This window comes from Phyllostomus hastatus, unplaced genomic scaffold (assembly GCF_019186645.2).
Source record: "Phyllostomus hastatus isolate PE091 unplaced genomic scaffold, TTU_PhHast_1.1 phas_contig_80, whole genome shotgun sequence".
Taxonomy (NCBI): Eukaryota; Metazoa; Chordata; class Mammalia; order Chiroptera; family Phyllostomidae; genus Phyllostomus; species Phyllostomus hastatus.
Genome location: NW_025333960.1, coordinates 292,587 through 313,484, shown reverse-complemented (window position 1 = coordinate 313,484; position 20,898 = coordinate 292,587). Strand labels below are relative to the sequence as shown.

The 20,898-nt window shown below is 42.1% G+C and overlaps 1 protein-coding gene and 1 long non-coding RNA gene across 2 annotated transcripts in view; one reads left to right on the top strand and one right to left on the bottom strand.

Annotated features, from left to right (window-relative positions):
* Positions 1–12,677, bottom strand: part of COPG1 (COPI coat complex subunit gamma 1) — a 29,198-nt gene extending 16,521 nt beyond the window's left edge. Inside the window, exons 1-14 of the mRNA XM_045849686.1 lie at positions 12,542–12,677; positions 11,535–11,587; positions 10,777–10,857; positions 10,443–10,514; positions 10,182–10,261; positions 9,027–9,102; positions 8,692–8,784; positions 8,177–8,263; positions 6,758–6,915; positions 6,531–6,664; positions 4,514–4,581; positions 4,064–4,252; positions 3,006–3,101; positions 266–509 (exon numbers count right to left, since the gene is read on the bottom strand). Of these exons, the coding sequence (XP_045705642.1) occupies positions 266–509; positions 3,006–3,101; positions 4,064–4,252; positions 4,514–4,581; positions 6,531–6,664; positions 6,758–6,915; positions 8,177–8,263; positions 8,692–8,784; positions 9,027–9,102; positions 10,182–10,261; positions 10,443–10,514; positions 10,777–10,857; positions 11,535–11,587; positions 12,542–12,578 (1,468 nt within the window). The 5' untranslated portion in view covers positions 12,579–12,677. The remainder of the gene's footprint in view (positions 1–265; positions 510–3,005; positions 3,102–4,063; positions 4,253–4,513; positions 4,582–6,530; positions 6,665–6,757; positions 6,916–8,176; positions 8,264–8,691; positions 8,785–9,026; positions 9,103–10,181; positions 10,262–10,442; positions 10,515–10,776; positions 10,858–11,534; positions 11,588–12,541) is intronic.
* Positions 12,678–12,766: 89 nt separating this feature from the next.
* The window catches only part of LOC123826180, a 30,236-nt gene continuing 22,104 nt past the window's right edge, over positions 12,767–20,898 (top strand). The window contains exons 1-2 of the long non-coding RNA XR_006787011.1: positions 12,767–12,823; positions 13,344–13,549. This is a non-coding gene — a long non-coding RNA (uncharacterized LOC123826180). The remainder of the gene's footprint in view (positions 12,824–13,343; positions 13,550–20,898) is intronic.

The window sequence follows — 20,898 nt, the reverse complement described above, 5'->3', positions numbered from 1 at the left end:
ATATCTCACAGCTATTGTTAAAAAAATTAAGTTAAACACTTTAAGTGAAACTTGAAAAAAACTCCATCAAACAAATACGGAGGTTAAGAACCATTCAATTAGATGACCTCTAACCATCTAAGGTCCTTCTACAATATTCTCAAAAACTGAGCTTGTGAGGCAAGAACACCAAATGCCCTGTCCTCATTTGAGGCTCATGCCCCTTTGCCAGAATTCACTTAAGAACAAGCTAGAGAGCCCAAATTCAGCCCTGGCTCAGACCCACCTGCCCGGACCTCCTCATGCTCCAAGACCACTCGGTTATAGATGAAGCGGATGTACTTGGAGGGGTTGTTGGTCTTGGGCCCCTCCTGGCCCAGGAGATGCAGGATACGGGTGGCCAGCACAGTGAACTCACAGTCCTCGATGAATTCACACAAGTGTGACAGTCCTGTCTCCTTACTCTCTGAGTTCTCCTCAATGATGCTGATGATGCAGTCCACGATGGCCCGCTTATATTCAAAGCCACCCTGCAGTTGGAGGGGTCAAGCTGAACAAGGAGGCTGCTTGCTCCAGAATGGGCTGTGAGGCTCAGAGCCTAACCAAGACTGAAGACAGTGGTCCACACACAGAATCTGGAGACAAGGGACCGGGCCCTCTGTACTCAATCTCCTTTTTGTGTAAAACTAAAGACCTGGATTGAATGTTTGCTGGGGTCTTTCCAGTTCTAACAGCATTTGGTGTAACAGAAATAGTTTGAATTTTATTCTTCCTAACTTTGAGATAAAAGGCCAAATGGGTGGTACAGATGCTATAGTAAACAGTATGGCAGCTCCTCAAAAATTTCTTAAAAATATAACTACCATATGATCTCAGTTCCACTTATAGGTATTTACCCAAAAGAACTGAAATCAGGGTCTTGAAGAGATAGTTGTATACATATGATCACAGTAGCATTATTTGTAATACCGAAAAGGTGGAAGCAGCCCAGGTGTCCACTGACGAATGAATGGATAAACAAAACGTGGTCTACATATGTAGTGAAATATTATTCAGCCATAAAAAGGAAGGATATTCTGATACATGCTACAATGTGGTAGAACCTTGAGGACATTATACTCAATGAAATAAACAGTCATATTGCTTGACTCCACTTATACGAGGTCAAATGCATAGAGATAGAAAGTATAATGGTGGTTGCCAGGAACGGGGTGGGGGTGGGGTGTGTGTGTGTGAAAAATGGGGAGTTATTGTTTAATAGGTATAGTTTCAGTTTTGCAAGATGAAAAAGATTTGCTGCACAACAATGTGAATATATTTAATACTGATCTATACACTTAAAACTGGTTAAAATAGTGAATTTTGTCATGCATGTTTTACCACAATTAAAAAAAAAAGGCAGTGGAAAGTCGGAAGATCCTAGATCAAACCTATGCTCTGCTACTTAGACTTTAATGACAGAGGTGGCAAATGAGGTACCTATAGGTACCAGGCATGTAACCTGGTAACATGAAACAGACTGATTGGGAACACTGGGGCAATAAACAGTGCCTGCCTCATCTAAAGACGGAAATCACTACTCAGCCTTGTGTTGCCGTATCTGGGAAGTTTTTCAGGAGAAATTGGAAATCTCTTATAATTGTTTTCCTGATTTTTAAATAATGGCTACTAATTTGAAATGTTTAAACAGTTCATTTTCTCAAATGTTTAAATGTTAAAGCTTTGTCATTTTGTACAGTCCAAGTAAAACTTAACTGTGGATCATATCTGGACCCTGTTCTCAGATTACTTTGTTTTATGGCTATGAGCCACTTTCCCTTCCTGAACTTCATGCTCCTTCATAATAAGGATAATTAGTGTGTTTACCTCAGATCATTTTGAAGAATAAATAAGATGCATTTGTACATTTCAATAAAGCTGTTCTATGAGTAGGTACATTGTAAACCTGTAAACCTTCAACTGCTATTTTCATGGTTAGTTGTATAGCTAGTCAGCAAGCTTGGCAGGCACTGAGTTTAGAGTAGTACATCAAGGCTTTGCTGGCAGCTGCTCTAATTAGAGAATGACAAGCCTCTATGCGGAAAACTAGAAACAGACCTATTTCTAAACGACAAGGTCTCAGTATCTAAGTGTTGCACTCTAATAGTGAAGGTCTTACACTCAACCATTACATGGAACCATGAATTTTTCTGGGAGGAAAGGAGATCCAGTAGAAAATCATGGGCTTTGGAGTCAGACAGATCTGGGTCCAGGTCTTGGTGACCACAGGCAGGTTAAGGTTACTTCACCTCTCTGAATCTCAAATACCTGATTTTTAAAGGAAGAAAATAACGTTTATGGACAAGGCCTGCTATACACTGTGTAGTGTCTCCAAAGTGCCAGGCCCATTAGCCAAAAGCTCCCTAAGCATTAGTGCTCTCCCCACTTCAAATATTCTTGGGAACCCCAAAGACACCCAAGGCAATGGTTCCTCTACTGCCTTGGTCCAAGAGGCACTATAGGGCTGGGGCAAAGGGACAACAAATACCTGGGGACCAAATCTACTCCACAGCCACTTTGTTTCTGCTCCTCTGAATTAACCGGTTTTGTTGAGAAACCGGTTAATCCAAGAAAGGTGGTATTAGTAAATCATTAATTCATGTCAGGCAAAAAAATAAAACAGATGTCACAATATTAGCATAGTTTCAAAAGAAACCACCCCATGCAGCTCCTGAAATAATTCAGAATATTTTTATACTAGCTACCAGTACAAAACATGTTTTCCTATCAGCTGCACAAACTTCGCCTCAGAGCATCTACTGTGTCTTTAAAGCTAGGATACCAAGTCATTACAGTTACTACTGTAATTACTATAACTGCTACATATTTATCTGTTAATTAGTGAGGAGTTTAAAGGGCCATAGGAAAAAGGAAACCAACCCAGTTAACAAGTCAGTCTGGGTACACCTAAATTGACATAGAACCAACAGCTGAGTCATTCCCAGCACCAGGAGCCCTGGCATGCCCTGCTTGCCCCCTACTTTTACCTCTTCCCGCAGCATGGTAAACAGGAAGTTCATGAGGACAGCATGTTTGCGAGGGTACTTCTGACACAGGGCACTGATGGCCTGGACAACCACCACCTGAATCAAACAGACATTCATAAGCATCAGCCTCCTGCCACCAGGGTGGAGTTAACTTCGTTTACCAAATGCCAATGAAGTCCTTCCTTAGGTAAGGTCAGGCCTTGGATGTGATACAGGGCAGGGAAACAAGGAGAACTCTATCCCCACCCTCAGGGAGCACAGTCCCTGAGTCCACCCAGGGCAGAGTGGCATGCAGAACAGTCCTAATAGTCCCAGATCCACACTCTAGGACCCCAAACTCTGCTTTGTTACTCAGATCTCAAAGTGAGTCTATGAGCCTCCACTCCATCTCACTTGTCCTGCCTCTCTTCCTATCATCCCTAACTCTTTTGAGATTCCCCTCAATCAGCTTTTCTGGCTCCTCTTTGGATCTCCTCTCCTCTCCCTCTTCTCTCCCTCTGCCCCCCACCTCACCTCTCCCCTCCCCTCCTCTCCTCTTCAGCAATCGTATCTCCTCCCATGGTTTTATCTACCTCTTCTATACCACTGACTCCCAGATTTTTGTCTCTTGTCTGAGCTCAGTGTTTCCACATGTCTACCAGATAACTCCACCTGATGCCCACAAGCACAGCATATCTACAGTCACCATCAATACCTTCCCCTTTCCTTCACCCAATACATAACCTTTCCCTCCTTCCACAAACCGATCAATGGCACCACCATCAACCCAAACTGGAAAACATCATCTTTGACAACATTTACTCCCTTGATCCTCACAACATGCCCTGCCAACTGGCTGTACAAAGGAACAATGTAGGCAAACACCAGAAGCAGGACTATGCATATCTCCCAAGGCCAAACCCTGTGAATTGTTATGTACCAGCCTTCTCCTCTGAGTCCTCAGACCTAAATAGCCCCTCAGATCAATCCTAGCTCAGTGGCTGGGGAGCAAGGAGAGGGGGCACAGAGCATCTTCCTAACTCTGGTGACTATGGATGTTCCCAAAGTGCCCCAGGTACCTTGAATTCATCCGAGATCTCTGACATAAAAGAGGAGATCTGCTTCATGAGGCGGTCAATGCTGCTCTCGCTGCCGGTCTTGAGGAGGGTGGTGATGGCCAATGTGGCAATGCTACGATTCGAATCTGTTACCAGATTCTCTAGGTCCAGATTGCAGGCTGTTACTGCTGAAGGATGTTTCATGGCAACCTATTTTGGGAGGAAAGAGATAATAAAGAGGACAGGAACAAGAGATAAAAAATAGGACTTCTGTCATTCCACTGCATGGCTTTGGCCTAGTCAGAGATCCTTTGGACAAACTCATCTTACCACCTGGTACAAAGTAACTTGAGGTCAGAGCTACACCCATCCAGCTAAGTTAGGGATTAGGAAGTACCTCCACCTGGATCAGGCCACTTCCCCTGACCCTCTCAGGCCAGGTCCCTTTTCCACCCACCGTTGTACCCTTACCTTATTGAGGGTTCGAACAGCGGCATAGCGGAGGGCTGCCTTGGGTGAGCTGCAGAAAAGCTGAAGCACTGTGGGGAGACAGATGTCATATACCAGGCTGCCCTCACTGCTTGGCAGCTAGGAAAAACCCAGGCAGGCCTCCAGGGGAGGAAGATAAACAGGGCATCATAAGTATGCAAGGGCTCTGAGGCTGTTCAGACCCAAACCTTCTGCTCATTTCCCTGCTGGCACCCCTACCTCAATCAAGGAAGAGTTCTCTCCTTGAGTCCCTGAGCCATGAACACAGAGGCCTTAATGCATGTGACAGCCCAATGGGTCTTATGAATGATGAGAGCTGTTTACTAAGCATCTGTTGTGTGCCAGGCACTATGCTGATGAGCTGTCGTGCCTTGTCTAATGGATTCCTCACAACTTTATGACACAGCCAGTTATCATACCCATTTAACAGATAAGGAGACTGAGGCATAAAGGGGTAAAGAAACTAAAGTTACTCTAGGTTAGCAGTCAGTAAAAGGCAGAACCAGGACTGAAATCTAGGACTTCCTGCACCTGAAGCCTGAGCTATAGACCCCTGCAAGGTAGAATACTACTCTCTTCTGAAGCACATACAGAAACCAACAGAACTTCCTCATTCCTGGCTTAAACAATGGCCTGGGTTCCTATACTATGCTGGTACACATTAGGCAGTGTATCCCTCTCTGTGCCTTCGTTGTTAGGAAAATAGGGGCTCGATTTTGTGCAGAGTAGTAGCAAACATGGCTACTGTTTTCTGAGGTGTCCATGTTCCTTTCTATAACTTGGCTTTTATTTTCTTACACTTTTTCAGAACTTATTTTTGTTTTTCTTAAAATAAGGTTAACTTTTATTTTGAAGGCTCCATCTTATTTACATCTTTCATTATTCTGGAAATATGAGGAATATAATAAGGATGAATAAATACCCAAATTAGTGAATGAATTAATTTAGTTCTTGTATTTTTGTCTCTAAGAAGGGAGACTTCTCTCTTCACACATGAACCCCCTCTCTTTGCCTGGGGTTCTACTATTATTATGGAGATTAGAATAAAAGGTCCAATCATTCCAAAATATCTGTAACTCCAACTCTCCTGCCATAACATCTGGGCTTTCATTGGGTTTATCCCTTCTAGAACACTAACCCTCTCTCTGAATATAGTACTCCTCAGAACCTCTCCTTTCCTAGCTCCTCAACATATACACTTTCTCAGTACCAACCACTTGGCACATCACATGCTTGCTATTCTGATATACAGTGAGATTGCAACACCTAGTACAGGGACTGGCACAAACAAAGCAATAAATGAATACTCAGACTAGATCAAAAACAACTAGAGATGGTGGACTCCCTGTAACAGCAGCAAGTTTAATACTTGCTGTATTCACCACAGTGCTAAGCATTATGAACAGTTCTAAGCCATTTGTATAGATCACGTAAGTTTACTATCTACTATAACCTCATGTAACAAGCACAATTACCATCTACATTCTAGAGAAAGTGAAGCATGGAGAGAATGGATGACTTGTCCAGGCTCACTCAGTTGCTAAATAGCTGAGCCAGGACTTCCACCCTGGCTATCAGGCTCCAGTGTCCAGGCTCTGAAACACCCCTTTGAATTGCTTTCTCCTTTACATGAGATAGCTCAGCCCCTAGAGAGCATGCACTGGTTTCATAAATCCTGGGTTTCTCCACCAAGCCCTCTTACTCTATAGGCTGCAGAGCAGATTTGAACCTTACCTATGCCACTTCCTAGAGTCCCAACCTCTTCAATGGTATGATGGAACTAAAAGTATGCCATCCCTTAAATGTAACACATGAGAGAAGCTAGGTAGAGTGCCTGGCACAGAGCAGGTGCTTAGTAGGTACTAATTCCTTTTCTTAACATTAATTAGACTGTGGCCTATTTGAAGGACATTTTCTTTCTTCACCTGACCCCTAGCCCAGGGCCTAGTTCCTAACAGGCAAAAATGTGTGAGGCTGGGGTGAAGGAGTATCTGGTAACCTGACACAGCTGGGGCCAGCTCTTTGGCACTGCAGCCTGGCAGATTCACGATGGCCGAGGCAGCCTCGTAAACAACCATCTCATGCTTGTTGCGCAAGCAGCTCTCGATGAAATCAAACAATGGGCTGTCACGGCTATAAAAAAACATAGGCAGTAAGAAGTTGTAAATAGCACAGTGTGGTAGGGTGAATGAGAATTATCTAATGAGGGGAGACAAGAGCCATTACCTGATATCCTCCTCTTCTAGCTGCTTGCTAGCCACCCGGATCATCATGCAATAGGCAAAGGGAGACTTGAGACCATGCCGAGTGAACTTGCTAATCATCTTATTGACAGCCAGACGGTCATTCCTACGCACATGGTATAGGAGCCCTAGTGCATGGTACTAGAAGACAGAAAATAGCAGCAGAGTACAAACATGTGAAGCCCAGGTCTACAAACTGTGTGACCCTGGGCAGACCACTGTATCTTCCTAGACTTTAGCCTTCTCATTTTTAAAACGGGCATCATAGTAGCTGCCTCACAGAGTTGCTGTGACAAGTTCCCCAGATGGTATGTACAGATAGCTCCTGACACAATGCTCAACAAATCACACGAGTGTTATCTGTAGTTTTTGTTCTGTCCCCAATTATAGCAAGGGCTGTAACAGACATCATAAGTACAGATGTGAAGGAGAACAACAGACACCACAGAAATGAAAGAATGGGAGGAAACTGTGTCTTTAGACAACAAAGAAAAAGAGGGATCTGGGCCCTGAGCATGAACATGTATTGTAAGGTGTCATGCAAAACACCTCAGATATGAGACCTTATGATGGTAAACCCTACAGAGGGAGATATTTTTAGCCCACTGACTCATGGTTGGTACTGGAAAAGTGAGATCTAGAGAACCTGAAATCCAGGGACTCTGTTCTAGAGATGTAAGGCAAAAAGTTATTTCCTGTCCCTTCTGCTCTTTTCTGTTTCCTTACTAGAGTGGCACTAAAGTGTTAAGAAGGCTGTGTGTGCCTTAGATGTGAGAAGCTTCTCTGACCCTGGAAAGTGTTTTGAGGGGCCACAGCTGACTCTGGAGATGAGAACAGTGCAAAGGATGAGGAAAAAGAAGAGATAAACACATAGGTACTGCCTACAGGTAAGCACCAGGTGTGTTGAACGTTATAGATGTTGTCTCATTTCATCCTCACAGCTTTGTGAAGCAGAAACTCATTCCTATTTTACAGACAAGCAAACTGAGAAGTACACAGGTAAAAGGAATTATGGGCCTAGAACACTAAAGAAGAGTTTCATAGACCAAAGTCCCACTAAGATATTTCCATGCATTACTAACAAAGCCAGCGTGGCAAAGGCCCTCTGCCTGCCTGGGCAAGGTTTGCTACATCACCCACCCCAAAACAATACTCAGTGGTTTATCAAAATACTTTAATATTTTGGTACCAGGTAGCAAGCAGTCTAATCCAAGCCTGCCCTGCCACCTCCCCTCCCCCCACCCAACATGGCAATCTCCCTATAATCCAATGACAAAAGGATTGAAGTCTGCTTTGGCTAGGGGCCACCAGGATCTCTGTGGTGAGAGTCCCATTTTGACTGGCCAGTGCCACGCGATATGTCTTAAGTATTTCAAATATCACTACTCTGCTTATACCTCACCTGGACCATGATGTTATCACTGGATGCTGCTTCCTGGGCCTCATTCACCCAGCGCTTGACCACGTCAAAGCTGCACTTTAACAGGTGCTGTGAGCAACAGGGCATATTAAGTGGCAGGCAAGCAGGAGGAGGCTCTCTCATCACATATCCTGGACCTGGCTTACAGTTCAGCTAGCTCTAGTTCTTTCCTCAGACAAAGCTCAGGACCTCACCATTGTCCTGGTCTTCTGAGATGGCATACAAGCATAGGATGGTTCCCACCCTCCCTCTCCCAGGCCCAAACTCCAACAAGCTGTCACCCCCAAAGGATGGATCAAGGCCATTCAACTGCCCTTCCTCAACCAATCCACAATTACCCACCACTCTTCACTAAGAAGGTTAGAGGGACTCTCAAATCTGAGAATACAGAAACATTTTTTATTACCTACTGGAAAACAATTCTTATATTCTCTTCAGTTTCCTGATCCTACCCTCCCAACCCCTGGTCTTGCAGGGCCCCAGCTGCAGCTACACACCAGGGAAGACACCAGGGCAGAGCTAGAGACACTGGGCACTTTGTCCACAATAGCCTGTTTCATGTACCGCTCAATTGCCTGCAGCATGGTGCTCTGTGGGGACAAAGAGGGGCAAGAGAGGACCCAGTTAATTCTCAGCAAACTTCAGAAATGTAGGTAATGGGGTATGCAGCAGTGAGGTGAAGAGGAAGCAAATGTGTTTGCCTTTTCACCATATCCTTCATCACTTCCTTTGCCCAGGAGATGCAGAAAACCTAAAGCATGCAAAGGATGAGACTGAACCTTGATTGAAAAATAGGAAAAAGACAGATGGCTGGGTAGGGCAGCAGACTCACATCAGTGATCTGGCAGAGGGCTCGCACGGCTGGGCCTCGATAGTTGTCTTCTTTCCCAGTCATGTCCTTTGTCAGGCTACAGGGGGAGGAAGGCACTGTCAACATGCTGGAGCCTGGCCTGTTCTCCCCACACCAAAATCATCACCCACTCCTCTCAGCACCACACTTACCTAGATTACTATATGAGTCTCCTAACTAGTGTTCTGTATTTTTGTCCCATCTAAGCCACACTCCATGAAGCAGCAAGATGGAGTATTTTTTTAATAAAACTCAAAACTGACCAGGTCCCTTGCTTGCCTTCAATAAAACATTTCCAAGGCTTCCTACTACCATTACCATCAAGCACAAGCTCTTTAACAAAAAAATACCCAAATAAGCTGTGCGATCTCTCTACTTCAGTCATTTGTGTATGCTCTTTTCTTAGCCTGGAGAACTCCTCAGCCCCTCACCTCTACCTCTGTCCTGCTATTTCTCACTCCTCCTTCAGGATTCCATTCAGACAGGTCTTCTGATCCAAATTCAAATTGGGTGCCCTTCTGGTCTGTTCTCACAGCCTGTCTGGTTATTTCTCCGTGAATTCTGGGGCTGCAGAGACCGTGTTTATCTTATTTGCTGCTCTATTCCCAGAGCTAAACATAGGACTGATAGACAGTAAATAGACATTTTCTAAATGAACCTAAAAATGAATATATAACACCCCCATCTATAACTCCCCCCCAAAAACTGACAAGAAATAAAGAGAACTGAGCCCAAGTTCTTAAGAGCAGGGATTATACTTTAGTCACATCTTTCCCTTGAATCATGCAGCCTAATGTAGAAACCAATACTTAGTAAGGAAGCCTATTTGTATACCTCTTGCATTCTCTATGTCCATTTTTCCTATGTTTTCTCTTGGTGCTCACTAAAGGCTTTACGAGAGTTCCAGGCTGGCTCAGGTGACTAAGAGGAATCAAGGGAAGGAAGGGTTTGTGCCCAAGCTAAGGCCAGAGAATTAACAGGGAAACAGCACACTCTGGAGGTTGCCATGGGGTGGGCAGTGGTAAATGAAAGATGAGGGAGTCAATCAAAAGTCTCATTCTCTAGTACACAGGAGAAAAAATGGTCTCTGTATCAATAGAACCCATCAAAGGAACCATCCACAGACCCAGGACTTGCCTACTAGTGACAATGATGACATCCTCTGCAATGCAAGACATCTCCTTGATGGTCAAGTAGCACATCCGACGGAGGGTGGGCTAGGAAAGAGATGGAAAAAGCCCTGACCCCTAGCTCAGCATGATGGCCAGGGTTAGAAAAAGAAAACTCCAGACTATACAAAGGCAGTCCATACTGACTGACGGAGTCCCTTTCCCTTGACCCTCCAACCACCCTGTCACAGCTGTCTTCTCTCAAGGAAAGTGGGGTTGGGGCACTTACATCATTAGACTGAAAGAGCTTGGTCATGGCAAAAAAGGCCTCAGTTGCTTCAGTGGTCCCCAGGTGCTCTCCCTATTTTAATCAAGAAAAGAGTCTCAGCTTAGGATAGAGAAGCCGTAAGGCTCTTTTTGCTCAATCAGTCCAGGCCAGATCCTCAGCCCCTGCAGAGGTTCTATCAAAGGCAACACATCAGAGTTGAATGCTGAGGGGACTCAGAGCTGGGCTCTTGGCTACGACCACACAAAGGCTGTTGAATAGCCAAAGGGCTATTTCACTCATGTATTCCAAGATCTCCCAACACTGTTTCCTCCACCCCTAAGCTTCACCCTGTTACCTGGTTTATGAGGTAAAGGATCTTGGTGAGAATGTGAGCACATTTCCGAGGGTTGATGGGAGTTTCGTTAAATACACGGGCCTAAGAAGAAGTAACCAAGGATAATTTACTTTGTAGCCCAGTTTATTTCCCTTCCATTGACTATACTCAAGAACATTCAAGGGCTGAGAGGTCCCAGAATAAATAAATACACTTCCTTGGATAAGCTTATTTTCATAGGAAAAATTTTTTTTCTTTAATTCATCTATTAACACCTTCTGAAATCTTCAATTTAAGTATTAGTTAGGAATGTACTGATTTATTAACTAACATATACTTAGTAAACACTTAACTAGAAAGAGAAATGAAGAATAACAAAAATGTAAACATAATAAACTCTCTCTAGGAACAAAGTTTTCCTGCCTTTCAAGGAATGGGTTTTCTCCCCATTATTCTTTATCTATTTTTAATTTTTTTAAACGATTATATTTATTTATTTTTAGAGAGGGGAGTGGAGGGAGATAGGGAGGGAGAGAAACATTAATGTGTGGTTGTCTGTGGAGCACCCCCTGCTAGGGACCTTGCTTGCAACCCAGACATATGCCCTGACTGGGAATCAAACCAGCAACTCTTTGCTTCAAGGCCAGCACTCAATCTACTGAGCCACACCAGCCAGGCCTCCCCTACTGTTGTTAAAATAAGAACTTTGAGTGTGTTAGCATCTCAATCACATTCATCATGGACATGATGAAATATAGAGGGGAGCAAATGACACTTGCCTCCTGGAGTACTGCACTCTTCTCAAGGTGCTGGAATGGGTTGGAGCCTCCACCTACAATCAGAGAACAAAGAAAACTGAGTACAGGTTGTGACCCTAAATTTCAAAATTCTCCCATAGATAAGGGACAGATGTCCCTACTGTCTGCCTAGTCAATAGTCAAGTTCAAGCTCCTCTGAATTGCAATCAAAGCTCTATAAGCTTCATATAAATCATACCACTCTCCTGCAAGGGTCTCTCTCAACCCCAAACCACTTACAATCACCCAGCATCCATGGTACAGTCCTTCTGTGCATCTTACAGTGTATTCTTTGCCCTACATCGATTTACGCAAATGATACTTAACTGAATTCCTATTACATGTGGGGACCACCATCTCCTACTGACTAGGATTTCTTCATAGCAGATATCACATTTGTGGTTAATTACAAGCTTTATTATTATCATTTTGTTTATGTCTCTCTCCCCCACTATGCCTGTGACTATTCTAATATTCCTAGCTTAGGCAGTGAGTGTTTCACTTGTTCTACCGCACTATCAGAACACAGTAAGTGTTCAACGTTTGCTGAAAAAAATAAATGAAAGGGTTCAGGTTCTCAGCCGCAGGACACTAGCTCCTCAGATAACGTCCCAGTTTGGCTAGCACCAACGCAGCCCCGGCGAATCCGAAGGGATTCAATGGAGAAAGGAACAAAGGTGCATCTGCTACTTCCCCGACAGATGTGGAAACTGAGGCCCAGAGAGGCGTGGGATTCACTGGGTGCCGCCCAAGGTCACCCAGTGAATCGTGCGTGGGCCGAGCTACAGATTGGGGAAGTAGAGCATGCTGGGGCTCTCCGAGGCTTGCTACTGACTAGCTGTGGACCTTCGCACAAGCCTCTGTCTTTCACTGGGCCTCCGCCTCGGGTCAAGACACAAGTCCTGAAGGAGGGCTCCCAGGAAAGATGTTGAGATCCTGAGCGATGGCCCAGCCTACGCCAGGCCTAGCTACAGGCCTGAGCTCCTCACCCGATTCCTCGTCTTTCTTGTCCAATTTCTTCAGCATCGTGGTGCCAACAAGGGAGTAAAGTAGCAGCCGTTCACAGAGCAGCTGCGACTGCTAGAGATGGTATGATGGCGGTTCTGCACAAGCCACTTCCGGCCGGCCACGTAACCCAGCACTCTGCGCCAGCGCGCTCAGCGCATGCGCATATTACAGCCTTGTGGCGCGGTCCGCCTTTAACTCTATCCCAGCCGAGAATACCCTACGCCCACCTTATCTGTACAATAGGAGTGGCTTTGCGTTGTGGCGTAAGTTTAAACAGGCTTTTGGAAGTGAGGTCCCTAGCACACTGGCTAGCAGTAGACCCCCCAATTAATGTTATCTGTTATTATTATTATCGCCTTTTAAGGGATGCCTCTCTAGCCACTCCTCACTTTCAGTCCTCATCCTCCTCATCCTTGGCCTGAATTTTCTCTCTAGCTCAAGTCACCATCTAACAGACTGTTTTTACTTTATTGCTTTTATTGCCTTTAATTCATTGCTGTAGCATATAGTACGTGCTCGGTAAACTCTTGTTGAATAAATCAATGCTTGAACTTGCTCTTAAAATTTATTGAATACATCTGCCCATCTCCTATCACGTCTGCCTTTGGTGTAAATTGTTTTGTATTTTAGGGATCTAACCAAAGTAAAAGATGAGCATAGAAACTTTAATGCGCTTTTTAAATGCTTTGGGTATTTATCAAAATGCGCCGCCTAGCGCTGGGGGCGGGAGAGATGGGAAAAGAGGAAAAAGAAACAGCGCTCAGGGTTTCTCTTCCTGGCCAGTTTGGCGGAACACCTTGAGGCCAGGGTAAGGGCGGTGCGTGCCAACGTGCCAAATTGCACCGGCTACCGCAAAGCCGAGTCTGGATGACTTAGCACCTTGACGCGTGGCACCAGTCTGCCTCGGGAGGGAGCAGGTCGCGGAGAGGGAGGAGGCCTGCAGTACGGAGAGGAGCCCAAGGCGCTGGGACAGAGACCTGCGGGAGAAGGTGAGTAAAACAGAAGAGGGGGTGGGGGAGGGGCCAGCCTTCCTGCTTTGTGGAGTACCTCTCGTTCTGGGACTGGCGGGAAGCTGGGGATGGGAAGAACGGTCTTGTGCCAAGGAGCAATTGTCAGAAGCCAGAAAGATGTTCAAAAATCTTTAACCAATGGACCTGGGCGGGTAGTTCAGTTGGTTAGAATGTCGTTCTAACCTGCCAAGGCTGGGGATTCAATCTCTGATGAGGACACCTACAAAAAGCAACCAAGGAATTAATAAACAAGTGGAACAACAAATCGATGTTTCTCTCAATATCTCTCTATCTCCCTCCCTCCCCTTCTTCTCCTTATCTATCTCGGATAAATAAATTTTAAAAATCTTTAACTAGTATCCCCACTCCTTATCCAGAGGCAATCATCCAGAAGAAGAAAATAAAATTGTGCACTCTAGGAGTTTGCAGCAAGAAAATTGGAAACACCCTAAATGTTCAGCAATAAGGGGATCATTATGGGAATTATGTTACAGCCATGGGATGAAATAGTCTGCACTCTTTATAAAGGAATATTTCTTTTCTGTTTGGTTATTGTCTTTAACTTATTTTTTAAATTATTGTTGGCATATGATATATTAATTTTAGGTGTACAACATAGTAATTAGACAAAGGGATATTTCTGCTGACTCGGGAGGCAATGTGCAAACTTCTAATAATAAATGACACATTAAAAAAGAAAAGCAGGGTGTAAATGTGTTCATAATTAAAGTGAAAAAAATTTGCCTCATGTTTAAAAACCAGAAAAGAACTCCAGAGATTGGGATTGTTGTGTTAAGATGGTGAAATACTGATAAATTGTGTTGAGTTAAAATAGCCTTTTATGTATCAAGGGCAATTTTTATAAACCTCATCTCTACAGTGAGAATTGTGGGTATGGCTCCAGCTTTAAGAATTGGCTTCTAAATAACTGTAAGGTTTTTATTATTTTAAAAATATAGTATACATTTTCCATGATAATTTCTAAGTCTTTTGTAGCAACACAGGATACTGGAAGTACCAGGGAAACTGGGGAAATCTGGGTAATGTTGGTAGATTGTACCAATAGCAATATCCTAGCTGTGATTTTATTTTTATTAATTTTACTAGTGTTGAAAAATTGAGACAAACTCTACATACCTTAAAATTTACCCTTTAAAAATGTTTTTATTTATTGATTTCAGAGAGAGAAGGGGGAAGGGGAGAGAGAGATAAGTTTGTTCCACTTATTTATGCATTCATTGGTTGTTTCTTTTTTATATTTATATTTTATTGATTATGCTACTACAGTTTTCTCATTTTTTCCCATTCTGTCCCCCCTCTGTTTTGTCCCCCCAACCCTCCAGCATTACTCACCTGCCTTAGTTCATATCCATGGGTTGTACATATAAGTTCTTTGAGTCCTATGTTTCCCATACCATTTTATTTTTATTTTTTATTTTTTAATATATTTTATTGATTATGCTATTACAGTTGTCCCATTTCCCCCCTTCATTCCCCTCCATCCTGCACACCCCTCCTACCCACATTCCCCCCCTTTAGTTCATGTCTATGGGTTGTACATAATAAGATTTTTGACTTCTATATTTCCCATACTATTCTTATCCTCCCCCTGTCTGTTTTCTGCCTACCATCTATGCTACTTATTCTCTGTACCTTTTCCCTCTTTCTCCCCTTCCTACTCCCCTGTTGATAAACCTCTGTGTGATCTTCATTTCTGTAGTTCTGTTCCTGCTCTAGTTGTTTGCTTAGTTTGCTTTTGTTTTTTAGTGTGGTTGTTAACAATTGTGAGTTTGCTGTCAGTATACCGTTCATTTTTTTGTCTTTTTCTCAGATAAATCCTTTTAACATTTCACATAATAAGGGCTTGGTGATGATGAAGTCCTTTAACTTGCCCTTATCTGAGAAGCACTTGATCTGCCCTTCCATTCAAGGTGAAAGCTTTGCTGGATAGAGCAACCTGGACGTAGTTCCTTGCCTTTCATGACTTGGAATACTTCTTTCCAGCCCCTGCTTACCTGTAAGGTCTCTTTTGAGAAATCAACTGACAGTCTGATGGTAACTCCTTTGTAAGTAACCGTCTCCTTTTCTCTTACTACTTCTAGGATTCTCTCCTTCATTTTAATCTTGGCTAATGTAATTATGATGTGCCTTAGTATGTTCCTCCTTGGATCCAACTTCTTTGGGACTCTCTGAGCTTCCTAGACTTCCTGGAAGTCTATTTCCTTTGCCAGATTAGGGAAGTTTTCCTTTATTATTTGTTCAAATAACTTTTCCACTTGTTGTTTTTCCTCTTCCCCTTCTGGTACCCCTATGATTCGGATGTTGGAATGTTTAAAGACGTCTTGGAGGTTCCGAAGCCTCTCCTCATTTTTTTGAATTCTTGTTTCTTCATTCTTTTCTGGTTGGATGTTTCTTTCTTCCTTCTTGTCCATACTGTTGATTTGAGTCTCAGTTTCCTTCCCATCACTGTTGGTTCTCTGTACATATTCTTTTATTTCACTTAGCATAACCTTCATTTTTCCATCTAATTTGCAACCAAATTCAACCAATTCGGTGAGCATCTCGATTACCAGTATTTTGAACTGTGCACCTGATAGGTTGGCTATCTCTTCGTCGCTTAGTTGTATTTTATCTGGAACTTTAATCTGTTCTTCTGTTTGGGCCATTTTTTTTGTCTTGACATACCTATTAGGTATGAGGGGCAGAGCCTTAGGTGTTCACCACGGCTGGGCAACCCACATTGCTGGGTTGTGATGCTATATGTGGGGAAGGGGCCTGAGAGGGAATAGTGGTGCTTACTCTACTCTCTGCCGGATTTCAGTCACTTCCCCTGCTTCCTACCAGCAAATTGGGCCTTTCTGGTGCTGATTCCCATGTGGGTGGGTTTGTGTATATTTTAGGAGCCTGTGGGTCTCTCCAACGAACTTTCCTGTGAGGCTGGGAGTTTCTCTTGCTGCCTCCTCAACCCCCACAGGTGTTTTTTTTTTTAAAGACAGATATGTATTTATTCTTGACATTATCTTTTATTTATTTTTTAAAATATTCTGTTTATTTATTTTTAGAGAAAGGGGAAGGGAGGGAGAAACAGAGAGAGAGAAACATCAATGTGTGATTGCCTCTCACTCGGCCCTTAGTGGATATGTGGCCTGCAGTCCAGGTATGTGCCCTGACTGGGAAATGAACCTGTGACCTTTTGGTTTACAGGTGGGTGCTCAGTCCACTGAGCCACACCAGCCAGGGCCTCACAGGTGTTTTCAGTCAGTGGTTCAAGGCTTTATTTCTCCGCTCTAGGTTGTGCGGTCTGTTTTGCTTCCCCTTTGTTTTGCCTGGTTTATCTGCATGGGCGAATGTGGGACTGTGGGCTCCACCAATGCTGTTCTAAGTCTTGCTGGCCAGCTGCAGCCTTTGCACCCTTCCACAATCCGCCATCTCACCTGTCAGTCAGCCACCACCTTGCCACAAGTCCTCTCCACCTGGCTGCCAGACTCAGCCCCTCCTACCGGTCTCTGGATGAATGTATCATTTTTAACTCCTTGGTGGTCCAACTTCCATATAGTTCGATATTCTGTCGGTTCTGGTTGTTTTTTGTTTTTAAATTGTTGTCCTTCTTTTGGTTGTGCAAGGAGGCACAGTGTGTCTGTCTATGCCTCCATCTTGGCCAGCAGTCCTCCGCAGTTCCATTTTTTTCCTGAGGAAATTCCATACTGTTTTCCACAATGGCTGCACCAGTCTGCGTTCCCTACAATAATGTACTAGTGTTCCCTTTTCGCCACACCTCTCCAACACTTGTTTGTTGATTTGTGTATGATGGTCATTCTGACTGGTGTGAAGGGGAACCTCGCTGTGGTTTTAATTTTCATCTCTCTGATGGATAGTGATACTAAGTATCCTTTTGTATGTGTCTCGGCTCCTCTGTGTGTCCTTCTTGGAGAAGTGTCTGTCCAGGTGCCTAGTTTTTAATAGGATTGTTTGTCTTCCTGATGTGGAGTCGTGTGAGTTCTTTGCATATTGACAAGATCAAACCCTTGTCAGAGGTGTCATTGGCAAATATATTTTGCCACACGGCTGGTTCCCTATTCATTTTGCTGATATTTTCTTTAACCATGCAGAAGCTTTTTATTTTGATGAGATTCCATTTGTTTATTCTTTCCTTTTTTGTCCCTTACTCTAGGGGACATGTCAGTGACAATATTGCTGCATGGAATATCAGATATTTTCCTGTCTATGTTCTCCTCTAGGTATTTTATGGTGTTGTGACTTATATTTAAGTCTTTTATTCATCTTGAGTTTATTTTTGTGTATGGTGTAAGTTGGTCATTGAGTTTCATTTTTTTTGCATGTAGCTGTCCAGATCTCCCAACACCGTTTGTTGAAGGGGCTATTTTTACTCCATTTTATGCTCCTTCCCCCTTTGTCGAATATTATTTGACAATAGAGACATAGGTTTGTTTCTGGGGTCTCTATTCTGTTTCTTTGATCTATGTGTCTGTTCTTATGCCAGTATCAGGCTTTTTTTATTAAAGTGGCCTTATAATACATTTGGATATCAGGTATTGTGATCCCTCCTACTTTGTTCTCCTTTCTCAAAACTGCTGCGACTATTTGGGGTCATTTATGGTTCCATATAAATTTCTGAAATGTTTATTCTATATTTGAGAAATATGTCATTGGTACTTTAATAGGGATTGTATTGAATCTATAAATTCCTTTGGGTAATATGGACATTTTGATAATGGTAATTTTTCCAATCCATGAGCATAGTGCATGCTTCCATTTGTTTGTGTTTTCTTTAATTTCTTTCTTCAATATTATGTAGTTTTTTGAGTATAGGTTTTTTACCTCCTTGGTTAGGTTTATTCCTAGGTACTTATTTTTCTTGTTGCTATAGTAAATGAGATTTTTTTCCTGACTTCTGTTTCTGATATTTCATTATTAGTATACAAAAATGCCTTCAATTTCTGAATATTGACTTTGTATTCCCACTGTTTGGCAAATTCACTTATTAGGTCAAATATTATTTTGGTTGAGTCTATAGCACAGGTGACAAACACAAGGTCTGTGGGCCAAATACAACCTTCCACCTTGTTTTATCTAGCCAGGCACCTTGTTTCTACCCAGCAGCAGCTCCAAGCTCCTTGCCCCTAGTTAAGGAATAGTTAGTTACACTTATATAGTCCTAAAATTACATTCGGCCCTTTGAAGGCAACCACAAAGCTGATGTGGCCCCTGATGAAAATGAGTTTGACACCCTTTTTCTATAGGGTTTTCTATGTACACTGTCATGTAATTTGCAAAGAATGACAGTTTTACTTCCTCCTTCCAGAACTATATTGAATAATATAGAGGTGAATATTGAATAATATAGTGGTGGTTTCCTATATTGAATAAGAGTGGTGACAGTAGGCATTCCTGTCTTGTAACTGAATTTAGAGGAAGAGCTTTTAGTTTTTCACCATCAAGTATGATGTGGACTGAGGGTTTGTCATATATGCCTTTATTATGATGAAGTACTTTAATTCTATACCTACTTTATTGAATTTTTATCATAAATGATTGTTTTATTAATTGCTTTTTCTGCATCTTTTGATAAGATTATATGATTTTAACCTTTCTTTTGTTAATGTTTTGTATTTCATTGATTGATTTGTTTGTGTTCAACCATCTTTGTTCCACTGTAATGAACCCCACTTGATAGTGATGTATTGATTTTTTTCAATTAAAATTTTTTTGCTGTCCAATTTAGGTTTTATATTTTTCTGTTTTTATGTATATTTTATTGATTATATTACAGTTGTGTCATTTTTTTCTCCCCTTTATTCCCCTTGGCCCCACACCCCACCCCTCAACAGCAATCCTTTCTTTTTAGTTCATGTCCATGGGTCATACATATACATTCTTTGACTTCTCCATTTCCTATACTGTTGTTAACCTCCCTCTGTCTATTTTATGCCTACCATTTATGCTTCTTATTCCCTGTACCTTTTCCCCCCATTCTCCCCCACCCCGTCCTGGCTGATAACCCTCCATGTGATCTCCATTTCTCTGGTTCTGTTCATGTTCTACTTGTTTGCTTAGTTTGTTTTTGTTTTTGTTTCTTTTTTCTAGGTACGGTTATTGATAGTTGTGAGTTTGTCATTTTACTGTTCATATTTTTTATCATCTTTTTTTAGATAAGTCCCTTTAACATTTTATAAAATGTGGTCTTTATCACATTCAAACTCCTCTTCAATTTTTTGGAAGAGTTTGGGAAGGATAGTTTCAGATCTTCTTTGAATGTTTAGTAGAATTCAGTGGTGAAGCCATCTGACCCTGGACTTTAATTTTGGGGATGTTTTTGATGGTTGTTTCAGTTTCCTCACTGCTGATCAGTCTATTTAGATTTTCCAGTTTTTCATGATTCAGTGTAGGAAGCTTATATATTTCTAGAATCTTATCCATTTCTTCTAGGTTATTGAATTTGGTGGCATGTCATCTTTCATAGTATCTGGTATGATCCTTTCTATATCTGTGATGGCTGTGATTTCTTTCATTTCTGATTTTGTTTATATGGGTCTTTTCTCTTTTTCCTTAGTCAACCCAGCCAGGGGTTTGTCAGTTTTAGTGATCTTTATGAAGAACCAGGTCTTTCTTGTATTTATTTTTTGTATAGCCTTTTTGTTCTCTACTTCATTCAATTCCGCTTTAATTTTTACTATTTTCTTTCTTCTACAGACTTTGGGTTGCTTTTGTTCTTTTTCTAGTTCTTTAAGATGTAGTGTTAGGTTGTTTAGTTGGAATTTTTTTTTTCATTTTTTTAGATAGGCCTGTAATGATATAAAATTCCCTCTTACTATATTTTTACTGTGTCCCAGAAATTCTGATAAGTTTTATTGTCATTCTTGTTTGTTTCTATGTATCTTTTGATCTCACCTTTTATTTCTTTTTTGATCCAGTCATTTTTAATAGTATGTTGTTTAATTTCCATATATTTGTGGGTTTCTTCACTTCCTTTTTGTCATCGATTTCTAATTTCAAGGCATTATGGTAAGAGAATATGCTTGGTATAATTTCAGTCTTCTTGAATTTGTTAAGGCTAGTTTTGTGACCCAACTTAAGGTCTGTCCTTGAGAATGTTTCATGTGCACTGAATAAGAATGTATAATCAGATAATCTCAGGTGAAAGGCTCTGTAAATGTCAATTACGTTTCTTTGATCTGCTTCATTTAAAGACAATATTTCCTTTTTTTCTCACAAACTACATGATTTTATTTATAAAATTCAATATATTCCCTACTATTATTGCTCGTGTCCATTTAAATATTCCTCAGTTACAGCTATCATTTTTTCAA